Genomic DNA, 18667 nt, shown 5'->3' with positions numbered 1-18667 from the left:
AAAATAAAACTAGACAGCTCAGACGGAGCCTGCCTCCCTCCTTATTCTAAGAAGTCTCCACCAGCTCTGCTAGGAAGGACAGCCGCGGCTCCCGTGGAGCTTGTGTTTGGGAGTGGGTTCTTTCTGCACACACTTCGACCGTTTCATACATGCATGTATGAACGGTAGGCACTTGCACCGCCCAGTGCCCTCTCTCATCCCTCACGCTTGCTTGAAACCATTCTTCCCAGAAATGCCCCTCCCGCTTTCCACTCTAGTTTTCTTTTTTGACTCATAAACATTGAGGGTGGGGCCTCATGAGCCCCGCCCCATAGGCATGATGAAATGATTACTGATGTTCTGCATGTCCCGAGCAGGTAAACACAGTTGCAGTGAGTTCGTGAGTGCAATGGGATGTCCAGTCCAGAAAAACTCTCTCCCAGTCCTCCTCCCCAGCTTCTGGCTCTTATGCTCTTTCAGGCTCCTCCTCTGGGATATTCCCTGAACCTGGGGGCAGAGGCGACACAGATGTCCTGTTTAGGATCAGAACACTCGACAGTCATTAATTCTCCACCCTTTGACCAGTTACAAGCCTCTGTTCGACGGCTACCCACTGGCAGGATATTCTTGTTATTAATCTTTAACAACCACTTGTGAAGCTGGCTGTTGCTTTCTTGGGAGAGATCCAAGGCTGGCAGAGGTCATCTATACTCAATAATCACCAAGTAGTAAAACTGGTACCTGAATCCAGGTCCACCCTAACCACGGTCACCGTCACCACCAGGAGTAAACATAACAATAAATAAATTTGTCCAAAGTCACCACAAGTTTTGTTTTTCAAAATGATTTCTGTAATATTTTATTTACTTATTACTAATCCATATAGAAACTAGTAAAAAATTGTGCATCATGTAACATAAAATATGAATATAAATTATGTCCTTCTCCTAAAACATGCATTCTTTAGGGAAAAGGGGAAGAATAATTGCTCCAAGGACAACCATCAGTCTGGGAAGGCTAAAAAAATTCTTAGACATTAGTGGGGCACAGGATGCAGATCTACAATCCCAATACTCAGAAGGCTGAGGCAGGAGAATGGCAAGTTCAAAGCCAGCCTGGGGTACATAGTGAGACATTATCTCAACAACAACAAAAAATATGTATTACAATGATCAGTGCTCAGCCAAAATTTACATTCCATTTCTTAGTATAGTATATATATTTCCATTTCTCTCTTCAAGGAGAAATTTACTTTTGATTTTTGGTCCATTTATTTTCAAATTTTAGTTAAGTTATACATGCTTTTCCATAGGGAAAGGGAGTACATAATTAAAAAGTCAGTAAACGTTGTTTAGATGACTTTTATTTTGATTCAAGGATTATGTTGTTTTAATCTTGCCAAGATTGATGTATACCTTGGGTTGTGGCCTGTACAACTAAAAACCCTCCAGAACTGCCTACAATTCAGTCAAACCAGCTGGTCTAGGGAGACGATGGATAGAGAGAGGGGAGTGAGTGACGTGTGAGAGAGAGGAGGAAAAGTAATTTATGTGCTATTGTTCATTTTGTCCAATGGTATTCTTCTAGAATAAGTTTAAAAGGAAGATACATGAACTAGTTCACTGAAACCCTGGTCCAGCCCTCTCTAGAGGAGGTAGAGAAAGAATTGAAAGTCCAGATGCAGTCTACACGGAGACAAAGTCTAGATGTGTACATACTCACCTACAGCCCAGTAGCATCTCTTAGCTATCATCTTTCCCTATTAACGAGTGCACTCAGTGATCGTGTGAAGTAGAGCCAAAAAATCTCTAATACTTTTGCCAGTCCTATCTTAATTAACTATTGTGTGAAGTAGAGAAAAAAATCCAATACCTCCTGCCAGTCTTCTCCAGCGTTTGGTCGGAGCATTGTCACATTTTCATTATATTCTAATAACATCCTTGTCTGGACGTGACGTGTCAGAGGACTATATATAGCACCAGCACTTTATGAGCTTTTGTTTTTATTTGTTCCTTTTTCTCAAATCCTGTTTTGAAAGGGTAATTTTTGGCTTTGTTCCTTTGTCCTGTTTTTTTTTTTCTTTCCTCTCATCCTGTCCCAGAAAATAATATTCTCTGAGAACACTTCATATCATTTTTCTCATTATCATACTAACTCTGATTTTAGTTTCAATAGCTATAAGAATCTTGAACAGCCAGAATGTTTTAATAGCTACTTTATTTTTAAAATTATTTGCTGTTGACTGCTGTTGAATATATGTAGCCTCCTTAAACTCCTTAGAAAATACTCATTAACACGTGTTTTCATTTAATAGTCATACTATCAGTGTTACAGACATTTGTGAAATATTTGGAGAAGGTAGCAAGGAATGGAGCAGCTGTGGCTTATGCAACTAATCTAACAATGGAAATAATAGTAAACTGTGGCAACAATGAGGCAAAGTGGATTTACCACAAGCAGAAAATAATCTAGTCCCTCAACAAATCAAGATGCTTTAAGTTGTCTGGAAAGTGTGAGAAAAGATTAATGTAGTCATACAATGTACAGATATAGGTACACGACAATACAAATACAAAAGGATAACTTCCCTGAACTTTAGTATTTCTCATGTGGGAGGCACACCTCCAACCTTCATTGTATGGCATTAATATATTCATCGTATAATCCATTCTGCATCCAGGTGGCCACTCTGGCTGTGTTCAAAGTGAGTACTAGCGGTTTCGCATCCCTTTCTAATAAACTACCCATTTATACGAAATGGAAGTAAAACATGCAGAAATTCCCTGGGATCTGAGAGTAGGGTTTTCCCCAGGACAATTGAGTTTGTGGTTAATTTAGTTCTAGGTCAGCTGAGGAGACCAGCCAATCAGAGACAAGAAGGGAAAGGGATTTCCTAAATAAATATGATTCCCAAGAACATGTTCTCTAAAGACGTTCTCCGACTTGAATCTAACACAGTGACTCAAAAGAGACCTGCTCTGCCATGCAGTTAACTGTTCTTTTCCTTTTGGGCATCCTCTTCCTGGATCAGCATGGAGTTCAAGGTGAGGAGTTTTGCATTGTATTAAGTTAGTAAATTCTGAGACATGCAACACTATAAAAAGCCTTCTTGGTTCAGCAGATAAAGCTGAATGTTTTGCATGCAATAAAAAGTAATATTGCTCACTCATCAAAGCATTTGGATGCTGGGACCAATTATCCAAAGGTCATAATTTGTACCTGCCAAGTCAAATATGCCTTCTTAGTGTAGGTATTGGGAGTTTCCAACGAGGGTTCAAAACATATTCGAACATTTAATGTTTCCAGATGTAAAGGAATTTCTGGGTGCTTTATTTCCATTTCACACGAGTCTGTCATTTGTCATGTGAGATATGAAATCTGTAGCACTGGCAACCAGTAGTGAGATAGGAGATCATTTTCTGAATCGTCTCCTGCATATTCTGCATCTGATACTGCACATTGATAAGCATGTCTGTGGTAAACCAACCGAGAATTCAGAAATCAGAGACGTTGCTTCTGACTTTTTTAAAAATTCATGACTTTGTTTACCTTGGACAAATAACCTTCCTAGAATGTAGTTTCCACATCTTTAAAGAAGTTTTGTGGTTAAGTTATGATAGTAAAACCTAGGTAGATAGATGCTGAGTCTATGTAAGTATTAAGGGACGAAGACAATATGTTTAAAATGATTTTTCAGAGCAGTGGGGATGAGAAAGGATAAGGATTGAAGTGGTAATTGGTTATTGTAAGTAGAGCTTTCTGTCCATACCTACATCAATTCCATGCCCCTGAAATTAGGTAATAAATGGGTTGAGGAACCAGTCCTTATAGTACAGACAGGTGTGTGTGTGTGTGTGTGTGTGTGTGTGTGTGTGTGTGTGTGTGTGTGTGTGTCTGTGTGCCTAACTTCAATAGGGATTTAGTTAAGTATTGTGGAAGTTTTCTGTTCTTCTAAAGTTGTGGAGTAAGGTAGTTAAGAACTCTGAGTGGATTCAGAGTGACCTCAACTGAAATTCTTCCCCTGCTCCCTTTGGATAAAGGACTTTGTCCTTAACCCTGGCTCCCTCATTTACAGGATGGAAATAATGCCTACCTTGAAACTCTGCAGTGATGATTTACACACACTCGCTCACAGCAATGAATACTAAGTCAAATGCATCATTCTAATCGACCATGCGAAGTGAGACCTTGACCTAAACATGTGTATTCCCTTTCCTACAGGAACCCTCGTAATAAGAAATCAACGTTGCTCCTGCATCAACACTCGGCGAGGCACGATCCACCACAGATCCTTAGTAGACCTCAAACAATTTGCCCCAAGCCCTAATTGCAACAAGACTGAAATCATGTAAGTGAAAGCTTCCAACATACACGTTCCACCTTGAACTTGTGGCGGTCTCACCCTCAGACTAACTGCTCACACAGGCTGTTGTTTCCTCTATAAATCTGTCTGCTCTGCCTTTTTTCTTCTCCCCAAATAAGAAATTTCTGATGAAGACTGAAAATGAAAGATGACATACCATTTAAATAATAAAGTGTTTCCAAGACAAACTTACCTTTTTAAGGTCATTTAGGATTCTAATTCAGAAAACATATATTTGAATAATGTCAAAAGTTGGCTCCTATGAATCTGATCAAACTACATTGAATGGAATTCTTAATGAAATAATAAAAACACAATTTTTAAAAGATAAAAAGGAAATACAATTGAGATTTAAAAAGGCGGCAGCGGCGGCGGGGGGGGGGGGGGGGGAGGGGGGGCGGGGGGGAGGGGGGGCGGGGGGGAGGGGGGGCGGGGGGAGGGGGGGCGGGGGGGGAGGGGGGGAGGGGGGGCGGGGGAGGGGGTTCCATTGTTAGGTGCTAGGGAGATTCCCAGGAATCCATAAGGATGACCCCAGCTAAGACTCCTAGCAATAGTGGAGAGGGTGCCTGAACTGGCCTTGCCCTGTAATCAGATTAGTGACTACCCTAATTGTCATCATAGAACCTACATCCAGGAACTGATGGAAGCAGATGCAGAGACCCACAGCTAAGCACTGAGCCAAGCTCCTGGAGTCCAGTTGAAGAGAGGGAGGAGGGATCATATGAGCAAGAGGGGTCAAAATCGTGATGGAGAAAATCAAAGAGACAGCTGACCCGAGCTAGTGGGAGCTCAGGGACTCTGGACTGACAGCTGGGGAACCTGCATGGGACCGAACTAGGCCCTCTGAATGTGGGTGGCAGTTGTGTGGCTTGATCTGTTTGTGCGGCCCTGGCAGTGGGACCAGGATTTATTCCTGGTGCATGAACTGGCTTTTTGGAACCCATTTCCTAGAGTGGGACACCTTGCTCAGCCCTGACGCAGTGGGGAGGGGCTTGGCAGTGGGGAGGGGCTTGGTCCTGCCTCAACTTGGGATGGCAGACTTTGTTGACTCCCCAAGGGGAGGTCTTACCCTCTCTGAGGAGTAGATGGGGAGTGGAGTGGGAGGAGGTGGGGAGGGAGCAGGAGAAAGGGAGGGAAGGGGGAACTGTGATTAGTATGTAAAAGGAAAAATATTTTTAAATTAAAAAAGAAATGGACTCCTAGATGCCTAAATGTTTAAAGCAGATTGCTGAAAGGAAGAAAGCAATCATAATCTGCTCTCCTAACCCCTCAGCATGCCGTCTTTTAAAGTACCTTCACTTCTTTCTCATGTGTGTTCCTATTTATATGTAACACATACATATATACGTGCAGACAAAAGTCAAGTCAATGAAGTTACACATTATATCCAGTCCTTTCCTCTTATCTGTCAATTCAAGTTCCTAAGTTTCGTTTCCTGAAGTCAACCATGGTCCACAATATTGAATGGAATATGCTGGAAACAAATGGTTCCTAAGTTTTTAGTAATTTCATTATGGTACATGGTTGTCGTTTTATTTTGATATTATTTATTGTTAATATCTTACTTTAGTTTATGCATTAGAGTTTATCTTAAGTTACGTAGGCACCATCTGAGAGTGTAGGAACCTGGACATCTTCCCTGTGGATAAGGAGAAATTCCCATTTGTAGTTTGCTTTAACACAATAATAATGGACAGATTCTCACATCAATTAAATTTCTCTAAAAATGCCATACTTGTTAGGATTTTGGGGGAGGGCTAGGGATTGAACCCAGTACTTTGCATGGGCTATGAATATACTCCCCACTGGACACTACTCCTGAGTCCTAAGAATAACTTTTAAACTTTTTGAGGGGCCACTGGAGAGACGGCCCAGAGGTTAATTGCACTTGTTGCTTTGTTTGTTTGTTCGTTGTTTTTGTTTTTTGAGAGTCCTGGCTGTCCTGGAACTCACTCTGTAGACCAGGCTGGCCTCGAACTTAGAGATCTGCCTACCTCTGCCTCCCACCTAGGATTAAAGGTGTGTACCACCGACACCCCCTGGCTGCACTTGTTGCTCTTGCAGAGGACATGAGTTCAGTTTATATCACCCATGTTGGGTGAGTCACAGCCATCTGTAACTCCACACTCAGGAGATCCTATACCTTCCTCTGGACCCAGTGGGCACCCGCACACAAGTACACATAGACACACATAAATTAAAAGTAAAATAAATTCTAATTCATTATTCTGCATGTTCAAGTGCACATGCCACAGCACGAATGCCGAGGTCAGGACAACTTAGTGAAGTCCGTTTTTTCCTCTGTCCTTATTTGGGGTTCAGGGAGTTGAACTCAGCTCTCCAAGCCTATGAGACAAGTGTGCTTACCAGCTGAGCCAACTCACTGGCCCTAATAAAGACTTTTAGTGGCTAAACTGTTTTCCTTCATATTGATATGCCATGATTTGTATAGCCAACGGCCATTGCTAGAAATGTAGGTTATGCCAAAAATTGTACTATGGGAACACTGTTACTATTACAGTATCGTCTTTAAGTCTTTCCTAGTAATACTTGTCTAGAGGTTAGAATTTTTTGTTTTGTTTTGTTTTGTTTTGTTTTGTTTTGTTTTGTTTTGAGACAGAGTCTTCTTATGTAGCCAAGAATGGCCTCGACCTCCTTATCCTCTCTCTACATCAGCCACCTGAGTGCTGAGGCATAAGCCGCCATTCCCAGCTTCTTGGAAGTTAGAATTACGAAGTGAAAGGCTGTGTATATATAAGACCTTTGACACCCAAATCAAGGGAGTCTCTATGGAGTAGCTATTCTTAGTCTCAAGCTGTCCAGAGAAATGAATATTAAAACATGAGATTTCGGGGGTGGGGAAAAAACAAACAAAAAAAAAAACATGAGATTTCTCCTGAAAGGTCTGCTACAATTTCTGAAATCCACCTGTTAATCTTAGGAAAACATTTTACTGCATTTTAAGTGGTTCCGTTGGAAAAGTCAGTAAAGCCCATGTTTTCCCCCACTACTTCTGCTAAGAACTTTTAAGTTGTATTGAGGAGGAGAAAGCTCACTGGTGGTTCTTTGGCAGTGCTACACTGAAGAACGGAGTTCAAACCTGTCTGAACCCAGATTCCGCAAACGTGAAGAAGCTGATGAAAGAATGGGAGAAGCAGGTGGGTGACGGGAGGGACTCAAGTTCCTTTTAGAGACTCTGGGAGTCTCGGGATATGCGCATATCCATTAAGGATACGTTTTCCATCTGTTTGAATCGTATCACATAGTAAGACACTAAGGATTCAAAAAGAACAAGCTATCACCCTTCCCTGGATTGCATATTATCACTAGCCATGTCTAAAAATCAACAGACTTGGTGGAAGACATATAGAATAGTGTATACACAAGAATCTTGAGAATTACGAAGGAAAGAGTAATTGGCAAAGAGTAATTGGCCTGGCCAGGAGGCAAAATAGAAAGTTTTAAGGTAGACTTCTTTGTATCAAGTGACCTTTGACTTGGATCCTGAAGGAGAAGGCGTTTTCCAGGAAGTTAATTAAGTACAATCTGGACCTTAGTGGCTTCATGAGGAAGCGGCTGTGTTCAGTGAGTCTGAAGTAATGCAGCTGGAATTTAAGTGTCGAGAACAAAGGGATGGAGATGGGAAGGAAGCCAGGAGAAAGTGGAAAGAACCCTGTGTGGTGTGCTAAGGAGCCGGGTTTGAGAAGGGCCGTGGAGTATGCAGTGGGGAGCTTGAGCCCCCCAGTCTGACTCCTGGGTCTGCCACAGACCAGCTGGTAAGCTTTAGGCAACCCTCTCTCCCAGCCTTGTCCACTTTCAGGGTGTCTCAGCTTTCCCAACGCTGCCGCCACCTTTTAATACAGTTCCTCGTGTTGTGCTGACCCCCAACCATAAAATTGTTTCGTTGCTACTTCATAACTGTAATTTTGCCATGGTTATGAATCACAATGTAAATATCTGATGTGCAACCCTCAGAGGGGTCTCGACCCACAGGTTGAGAACCACTGGCTTATATGAAAGGCAGAAGGTTCCAGTACCAGCCCCAGAGGGCTGTGTTTGGCACAGGTGGGGGATGAAGGAGGATGAGGTGAAGACAGCAAGACGCCAGGAAAGTAGACAAACAGGAGCAAAGAGGGAGTCGTGGTCGCTTCTCTGAGTGTGGAGAACCGATAAGGAGACCAGCGCCTCCGAGAGAGCAGCGACTTCAGGTGGTTCTGAGGACAAGGAACGACGGTGGTCGGGAGGAGTTCGACCATCGGGAGGGAAAATCACAAGATTTGAAAGCATTGCCCCTTTCTCACTTCCTGCAGGTCAGCCAAAAGAAAAAGCAAAGGAGGGGGAAGAAAACCCAGAAGAACAAGAAACCCAGAAAAGCTAAAAAACCCCAAGGCTCTCGTTCAAAGAAGACTCCTTAAGAGACCACTTTACCAACAAGCGCTCTTCGTTGAAATTGTTTTTAGATCATACTGAAATGCCTTCGTTGGGGAGCGGGCATTAATACATAAGCTCATTAACTTGGCTAGAAAATATAAAGCATGATTTTGAAAGTATAACTAACACTAGAAAGTTAATCGTAAAATCCAAATAGTAAGGATTGCTAGGGGCAAAAACTGTCTTTGTGCTAATCAGCCAACAAAATTTCATCGAGCTCTTGAGCACCGTCACTGGGCAAGTGTCCACACATACTTATCCCATGCGCACCAGCTCTCTGGGCTTCTAGCCACACATTGCAGCATCCGGAGGGTTCTGAGACCCCTGTCACCAAGCCTCGGCCTGTCTGTATGCTGGTGAGCAAGACCTCACCCAGCTGGCCCTCAGCAGTGGCACTTGGGTCAGCCTACAGGCCCGAACGCCACAGTATGTCTCAGAGATCCATGATAATGGTTTTTGGCTTCCACGGTCAAGGTCGCTAGACTTGGCTTTCAGAACCTCCCATGTAGCTTTTGAGACCATGTGATCTCATCATTGACTTGAACCTGTCTTCAAGGCTCATTTCAAGTTTTGCTTCTTAAATAAAACCCTTGTAGAGGGCTCTGGGCATAGCTTCTTGGTAGAGCATTTGCCTTATAGACAAGGGCCTAGAGTTGATCACTAACAGTGCAAAAACTTAAGCAGTTAAAAAAAGATTTTTCTGGCTCCTCAAAGTCTCTTAAGTCTCCTTTCTCACTGGTTGCTCAGTTCCTCAAGAGTACACACTTCATTGTTATCTAATTACTGTGTGTGTGTGTGTGTGTGTGTGTGTGTGTGTGTGTGTGTTTTCTCTTTCCAATGAGATTTTTTTTTTGAAGGCAGGGGCCATGGGTTATTCCCCTAAATCTTCCACAGTGACAAAAACTTGGTTTTGAATGATTTCCTAATTGTGTGTGTTAGAGGTAGCAAGGCTGGTAGACACCAGGCATTGGCCAATCCCTGGCTACTCCATATTGCACAACTCTAACCCTTGGTCTCCTTGCTTGCTTATGTTTTTTTTTTTTTTTGAGACAGTTTTTCATCTGGCTATCTTAGAACTCACTATGTAGACAAGGCTGGCCTTGAACTCACATATATCTGTCTTCTTTTGCCTCCTAAAGGCTGGGATTAAAGGTGTATATTACTATACCTCCTCTTCTTTCTCTCTCTCCCTCCCTTCCTCTCCCCCTCTCTCTCTGTCTCTCTCTGTCTGTCTCTCTCTCTCTTTATCTAGCTTTCTTATTATCTTCAGGCATCTTCAATACACAAGCCAGGGTGAAAGGATACTAGCATCTTTAACAAATAGGAGTCACATGTTTAAGACATTGGTGGATATTCCCAGACTGTTCACAGAATATACAGCACATAAGCATACAGCAAAGAGAGGTGTAGCTACTCACTACAGAGAGGCTTTACTGATGGGCAAGCGCCAGAACTTTCCCCACTCAAATGTTCCTCTAGTATCATTCCCGATTGGCTCCAGCTTCCTCTGAGTCAACAGGACAGCTGTCAACTCCTTTGATAAGCTCATCTTGGGTGAATATGAATTTCATTATCATTTCAGAATTCCCAGAATATAATTCCCAATTATCATATCAATTGCCATATCAGAAAAGGAACGTTGAGATACCGAGGGAGGGGCTGGAGAGGTGGTCTGCACTTGTAGAGGACCGGAGTTCCATTCCCAGCAACCACATTGGGAGGCTCTCAGCCACCTAGAACTCCTCTCCAGGGGCTTCAGTCCTCTCTTCCGGCCTTTGCAAGCAGTGCACAGATGTGCACGAGCCCACGCTCAGACATGACACACACATAATTTGAAATCAAAATAAAATCTTTTTTTTTTACAGAAATATTTTTTAAAGAAATCAAGAGCTACAGGAAATGATAAATTCTGTTGGTGAAGGTGTGGAGGGGGCCAAGTTAGCCTCTGTGAGGAATGGAAACCGCCTTAGAGAGGAGGTCCAGTGAGCTAAGGAGGAAAGAATGTCCCTGGCTAGAAACTCAGCCTCCACGCGCGGATTTCCCCAAATCCCATCCTTCTTCATGCTGCAGGGGGTTTTGAGTGCTGTTGGTGGGACTCCCAGCCAAACACCATGATATAGTCATGAAGTTGTCCAGCTCCCTCCAGGTAACTTACTCTTGTGGTGATAGATTATGTACCCTAATAAAATGTGCCTGAAAATCATCCCACTAACTCCATGAATCCTCTCACTGAATGTCTCTGAGTCCTCTACTGAAAGAGTCTCCAGTTGAAAAGCTTCTTGTTCCTGTCTCCTCACACCATATATACCTTTTCCCACCCAGCTATATCACTTCCTTCTTAGTGCTGGAATTAAATGCCTGTGTGCCTCCCAAGTACTGTGTGCCACCACTGCCTGGCTCTGTTTCTCTCCTAGACTGAGTCAATCTCATGTAGTCCAGGGTGGCTTTGAACTCACGGAGATCTAGATGGATCTGTGCCCCCCAAGTGCCAGGATTAAAGGTGTGTGCCACCACTGCCTAACATCTATGTTTAATCTAGTGACTTGTTCTGTTCTCTGATCTTCAGGCAAATGTTATTGGGGTACATAATATATCACTACATACTCTGGAAAAAAATCTAAAAATGTTTCCTAACTAGTTAGTCTGTGGCCCTTGCATGTGACAGGTGGGCTGTGTACATAACTACTAGCCAAAGATTGTATATTTTCACTAAGTAACTATGATGGATATATAGCATATGCCTACAGTATGGCTTCATATATATACTCTAAGTAATCTTTAACCTGAATCAATATTGGCATAGATGCTTTGGAGCTATTTTGTGAAGGGGCAGTGATATCAATAAAAGTCCACTAATACCAAAATAAACTTGTTTTTCTTTTTCATTGTCTTTATCTGTCCTTTAGCTGCTGTGTGCGTCAGAATGATTCTCATATGGCCTTTATCCATTTGCCTGTTGGCTTTTATCTTGTGCTATTGGTGTCAATTGAGACAAGGACACAAGAGCACTTTCAGGAGTTTCTTAGGCACAGAAAAAAAGAACTTCTACGGGAAATAACACAACACTGCCTGTTAAGGTTCCCGTCGCTGGGATGAAACACCATGGCCAAAAGCAACTTGGGGAGGAAAGAACTTATTTTACTTATATTTTATTATCACACTGTACCATTGAACGCAGTCAGGGCAGGAATTTAAACAGGGGAGGAGCCTAGAAGCAGGAGCTGATGCAAAAGGGCTGTGAGGTACAGCTTACCGCCTTCCTCTCCATGGCTTGCTAAGTCTGCTTTCTTATAGCACTCAAGACCACCACACCTGAGGTGGCATCACCCACAATGGCCTGGGCTCTCCCACATGGATCGCTAATTAAGAAAATACCCTACGGGCTTGCCTATAGCCCAATCTTATAAAGTCATTTTCTCAGTTGAGGTCCCCTCCTCTCAGATGACCCTAGCTTGTGTCAAGTTGACATATAACCAGCCAACACACTACCTGACAATAACATAGACTTATAAGAGTTTTATATATATATATATATATATATATATATATATATATATATATATATATATATAGTGATGATGGTGGTGTGTGCCTTTAATCCCAGCCCCTGAGAGGCATAGGCAGGCAGATCTCGGTAAATTCAAAGCCAGCCTGGTCTACAGAGCAAGTTTCAGGACAGCCAATGCTACACAGAGAAACCCTGTCTCCAAAAAAACAAAAACAAGTTATGTAGGGGCTGGAGAGATGGCTGGGAGTTGGGAACACTGGATGCTCTTCCAGAAGACCCAGGTTCAATCCCCAGCATCCTTATTGACAATATACAACTGTTTGTAACTTTGTTTTTCTGGCAGCTTAGCGGCCACACCTGAATCTACTGATATTTTAACTTACCGTCTGTGCCCTAAGGCACCGCAGTCAGCAACGCAGCGCTCAGACCACAGCCTGACAGGATTTCTGTTCCCTCCAGCACCAGCTTGGCTGAGGCCACCAAATGCAGATTTTAACTAAGTCTCCATTGTCCCAAGACTCAGGAGTCAAGACACCAGGACGAAAACCTGCTACGTCAGAGAAGCCGAGAAGCAACCAGCTGACCTTCCTTTTTGGCTGGAGACCCAGCAAGAGAAGCATCTCTCCACTGTCCGAAACCAAAAAAGTCCGTGAATCTCTAAGTCTCTCCCTACTCTTTCCTGTGCGTCTATCTGTCTTCCAGGATCCTCCTTACTCTCTATGGCTAATTCCTGTCAACAAGCCACTGGCTCTGCCCCCTGACCCAAAGGATAATTTTATTAACACAGTCTCAGAGTTTCACAGGGCGATCAAATATCCCCAAATGTAACTCAGTTCCAGGGGATTTGATTTCTTCTTCTGGCCTCCTCTGGTGCCAGGACTGCACATGGTGCACAGACATACACGCCAGCAAAAGGTCCATACACTTAAAATGAAATAAGATACAAAGAATTATGTAGCATTGATAATTGATTCTCTAATTATCAAGAGTAACGCTATTCCAGTGAGCTATACGCCCAGCAAATCTCTTTTCTCTCTCCTAAAATCACGTATGTTCAAGTAAAGCCCCAAGTAGGGAGGGTGGAGATCCAAACACCAGGTCAATTATTTAAGTCTCAGGAGCTAGGGTTTAGAAATTATCCTCCAAAGGCCTCTCTGACCATGCTCCTTCATGTACTGAGGCCCTCTTTGCAGTTGTGGGGCACACTGCGTCCATTTCCTTTTTGGGGCCCCGGCAGGATCCCTGTTATTCTGGACCATGTTGTGTGGATGCGATGTGGTTGTACTGGAGGCTAGACCATGCTGTGTGGATGAGGTTGTACTGGAAGCTGTATTTCCTGTGATCTCTTTCCCTGTGTATTTTTCAGGCTTAATTATCAGCCTGTGGTTACCTCTTTGGAGGAGATAAAGCCTTGAAGAGGTGGGGCCGCTGGGAGGAAATTAAGTAAGGACGTTCACTTGAAGAGGATGTTGGAACCCTACCCCTTCCACCATGCCCCACTTCTCCTTTTCCTCCTGAATAGCATGTTGTGGACAGTCCTCCTCTGCCATGAAGCCTTCCGTGATACACCGTGCCACATGATACTTGGCCTAGAGCCCTGCAGTATGGGATCTCTAGGAAGGCTGAAGGTAGACGGAAAACACCAGCCTGTACAATTGGGGTATTGAGAAGCCAGACTGGTGTGGTGTTTCGGCAGATGTCAGCCACGAGTGGTATACATGAACCACCCCCCACCCCCCGCCCCAGGGCCTTCACCTATGAGGCAGCCAGATGCTGTGGAAAGAGCAACGATGTTTAGATTTGAAGATAGGCGAGTGAGGAACAACTGAACGCATTTTTGGGCTGCATGGCATTGGTTCAAGCGTATATTCATTTCCTCATCCAGGATTGTTGTGAGAGACAGAGATCGGATAGATCTTGGTGCCTAGGGAGTACTAGGCCCTCCTTGCCCACTCATCACTGTGGGGCCTGCTGCCTCTCACCAGGGGCTATCACATGCCTCGTGGACAGAGATCTGTGTGTAGATGAAAAACTATGTTGGAGAAATGAGACCCCCTGAGTAGGTCTTTCTAGAGACGTTTTCATAACCCAGACTATTGTGGGCACTTTCCTGGGTTACCACAGTGGTTTCCTATATTCCAATGTTTCTCTTGCTTCCCTACTACCCACAACAGCCAGAATGATTTTTTAAAAATAATAATTCAAAATACAATACTTTTCTTAAAATCTTGGGATTTAGAATTGGGTCAAAGATGTCATATCCAATGTGCTGGGCTCTGCCTGCCTCTCTGATTATGTTCTTTCATGTATGGACCTCAGCTTTTTGTCTCTTGAGCATACTGAGTTCATTTCCTGTTCAAGGCCCTTGGTAGATTCTGCTCTGGGCTGGGCTGGACTGTGCCATCAACTTGGTGGGACTGGGGTCTGCATTTCCTGGCATCTGGTTTGCGCCCCTCAGTTAGAGTTAGCTTACAAGGGACTGGGTGGCTTTCAGAACGGTTCAAGAGTGACAGTGATCTTCAGAGGACTACGAGACAAACTGGAGTGCAATGACTCTCAGCTTGTCCTGGTCTCTTCCTGAACAGCTGGCTCCTCTTCTCCATTGCTGACCTTGTGCTCACTGGTGCTCCTAGGTCCCTCATGAGCAGCAGATGGCTCTTCAGAGGCCGTACTGATACAGACGCAGCAGCTTCCCATAAACCTTAGCAACCCTTGTTTGGCAGCCGGGGCTCATCTTGCGTTTTCTCACGCACTGAAAGGTCCAGCTGGATCAGTCATTCTTTCTTCAGTCCCCCGATTTTCCCACTGGGACTTTCACTTCCCAGCATCCTCCCCTAATTCCCCTAACAAACCCTTTGTTCCCACAATGTCTAACACTCTGTTCCCCGACTGATACAGTTTGCGTAAAAGCGCTCTTTTCATCATTTTGGTTTCAGTTTATCTGTTAGTGTCTTTTCGAGAGCTGTGATAAAACACTATGACCAAAGGCCATGTATAGAAGGGAGGGTTTATTTGGGGTTATGGTTCCCGAAGGATGAGTCCATCATGGCATCAGGCAGCGGATAGGATGGCAGAAACTGCTGAGAGCTCACGTCTTGAACCAAAACCAGGAAGCTGAGAGTAACTATGACAGAGAGATAGAATGGAATGTGGCTTTGAAACCTCAAAGGCTGCTGCTTCCCCCACCCCCAGCCCTGTGACATACTTCTTCCAGCACCCAAACAGCACCATCTGGGAGCCAAATATTTAAACATCTGAGCCTACGGGGGCACTGTCACTCAAACCACTGTAGTTTGAATGTGACTTTGGAGTCTCCTCCCTTCCTCATTTTCAGTAAAATAGTCACCCCTTTCCCAGACTCTTACTATTACACTGGTTTCTAACCCGGGGTGTGTGTACATAAGAAGTGAATGAAATGAAACACTTAGATTTTACATTACAATTTTAAAAAACAAGAACTGGTTCACACATTATACACACACACACACACCCCACAGGAAGATAAGGCTCAATCCAGTGGCCAAGACATGCACATAACACTTCCTTATGAGCCAACCTGGAGTCGACCTGAGGGCCTAGCAACAGACCCTGTCAGAGGTCCTGATCAAGCCCAACCAATAAGGGGTGACCATGCAACATCACCAGATCAGGACACAGCCTGGATGCTGGGAGGAGGGTATATAAGTCTTTCCTCAAACTAAATAAATGAGTCTGCTGTTCGCCTTTCACCTGACTCCCAGCGTCTGTGTTGTTGACTCCGCGCCTTCTCAGCCCCTTCCCCAAGGGAGCCATTAGGACCCAGCAACACACACACACACACACACACACACACACACATACACACACAAATACACACACATACACACACAAACACATACACACACACACACACACACACACACACACCACATGCACAGCTTGAACTGGAGATTTATTATAAACCCATGATTGATACTATCAGCTTCGCTCAGGGCATTTGTCAAGTGGTCATGTCTCATGCTGATTCTTCTGAAGGAAAAGGGAGACTTTCACAACTAGGAGTGACTGACACAAGCTCTCACTCAGTCCTTCCCCTTCTACATGTTGGTCACTTAGCAGTTGACCCCATTAGTGGTGACAAAGCTGGATATCATGTAAGAGAGTGTCATCCTTTCCTTCACAAAACTGGGACATGGCTTTAAAGAATTCCTATGAAGACAACCATAGCAAATTATGTAAATAAAATAAATAGATTAAAATAAAAAATAAAAAAAATATGAAAAAGAAAAGAAATTCATAGTGACATAACATTAATAAAGCAACCTAGGCTAGCAAAAGAGTTAAGATATACATATTTCACCTTGTAGATAGACATCCTCTTCTTGCCTTTGAGGGTACCTGCACGCCAGTGCACATACCCACACACATACACAGTCACATATGTATAATTAAAAGGAAATCATTAATAAAAATTATGCAATTATTTCTTGTTCTCCACCCACAATACACAAGTTTATACTGCTTGGCTACAGAAATTCTGCCTTCACCACCGTATGGCTAGTGTATAGAGCAGGTCCTGGCATTTAGGAATCCTTTAATAAGAAATTTTTAGTTGATTGGTTATATGCTTTGCCTTAAGTTTTCTCATAGGCCTTTTCCAAATCCATTTCCCCTACTCTAGTCCAGTCACCCACAAATGGACTCATTTCTACTTTCAGCCTGGCCCATCCTTGCACACACCTGCTCTGCTTCCCACCTCTCTACCTGACTTCTGCCTGTGTATGACCCAAGGCCCACTTTCCCAAAACTGCATCCTGGGATGCCCCTGGCCACGCTGAAGTCTCTGACTGACAAGTGCCTTCAAGTAGGAAGAACGATTCTCTCATTCATTTTTAAAATGTTTTCCTATGCCAAGAAGCACTGTATTCCTAAACAATTAATAAAAGACTTGGTTATTTTTTTTATTTAAATTGGCAAGCTCTCAGTCAAGTAATTGGGAGAGATCTACGTGTGAGAAAATGGAAAGTTGTTCTGTACCCACTGATGACATCAAGACTCAGAGCCTCAGGCGTGCTAGGCTAATGCTTTTCCCTAGACTACAACCCAAGCCCCAGCTCAGGGCTTTTGGCAACTGAGCAGTCTAGTCTTCATCTGTCAATAAGATTATAAACTGTGATAAACTGACAAAAGATTTGATGGAGGAAGAAAAAAACTGATTAGAGGGAAGTGTCTTGGTGTTCTATTGCTCTGAAGACCACGGCAACCCTTAACGAAGGAAAGCATTTAACTGAGCTTGCTTACAGTTTCTGAGGTTTAAGTCCGTTGCCATCCTGGTGGGAAGCATGGCAGCACACAGGCAGATACAGTGTGGAGAAGTAGCTGAGAGGTCTACATCCAAATCCGCAGGAAGAGAGAGACACTGGGCCTGGCTTGGGCTTTTCTTTATTGTGGGGGAAGGAAGATTCGAGACAGGGTTTCTCTGTGGAACCCTGGCTGTCCTGGAATGCATTCTGTAGACCAGGCTAGCCTTGCACTCACAGAGATCAGATTGCCTCTGCCTCCTGAGTGCCGGGACTAGCTCACCCTCTGTGACACACTTCTTCTAACAAAGCCACACCACGCGGGGCAGTGGTGGGCATGCCTTTAATCCCAGCACTCGGGAGGCAGAGACAGGAGGATCTCTGAGAGTTCGAGGCCAGCCTGGTCTACAGAGCGAGATCCAGGACAGGCTCCAAAGCTACAGAGAAAACCGTGTCTCAAAAAAAACAACAACAAAAAAAAAAACAAAAACAAAAAAAAAAAAACAAAAAACCCAAAAAAAAACACACCTACTCCAACAAGGTCATACCTTTTTTGTGCCTGTCCTGAGTCTCACTCTGTAGACCAGGCTGGCCTCGAACTCACAGAGATCCACCTGGCTCGGCCTCCCAAGTGCTGGGATTAAAGGCGTGTGCTGCCGCCGCTGCCACCACCACACAACCGCCCAACTAAGGCCATGCCTCTTAATCCTTCTCAAGTAGTGCCACTCCTTGATGACTAAGCATTCGAACATATGAGGCTATGGGGGCCATTCTTATTCAAACCACCACAGAGAGGAAAAGAAAGAAAGAAAGAAAGAAAGAAAGAAAGAAAGAAAGAAAGAAAGAAAGAAAGAAAGAAAAAGATTAAAGAGAAGGTACAAGTTATACATAACTATTTGCTCTCCTTAAAAGTCTTTCGTAAACCAGGTGTGGTGGCCCATGCCTGTAATCCCAGCTTGTGCAAGGCAGAGTTGGAAAGTTTTCACATTCAAAGCCAGTGTGGGATACACAACCAGATGACCCCTCAGGCAAAAAAAACGAAAGTTTACTACAAAAATAATGAAATCTTATCCCTTGAATGTGCTATAGTGTTTCAAGGCTATTTTA

At 43.7% G+C, this 18667-nt stretch overlaps 1 protein-coding gene across 1 annotated transcript; it reads left to right on the top strand.

Moving 5' to 3' along the window:
• The first annotated feature begins 4178 nt into the window (after positions 1 to 4178).
• On the top strand, positions 4179 to 9001 carry Cxcl9 (C-X-C motif chemokine ligand 9). The gene is made up of 3 exons (XM_059274776.1): positions 4179 to 4327; positions 7416 to 7500; positions 8653 to 9001. Exons 1-3 carry the CDS (start codon positions 4179 to 4181, stop codon positions 8755 to 8757), a joined length of 339 nt encoding a protein of 112 aa, XP_059130759.1. The 3' UTR covers positions 8758 to 9001.
• The last annotated feature ends 9666 nt before the right edge of the window (positions 9002 to 18667 follow it).

The sequence above is a fragment of the Peromyscus eremicus genome, chromosome 10, assembly GCF_949786415.1.
Source record: "Peromyscus eremicus chromosome 10, PerEre_H2_v1, whole genome shotgun sequence".
NCBI lineage: Eukaryota > Metazoa > Chordata > Mammalia > Rodentia > Cricetidae > Peromyscus > Peromyscus eremicus.
The sequence above is the reverse complement of the archived record's forward strand: the minus strand, read 5'-3'. Positions and strand labels throughout refer to the sequence as shown.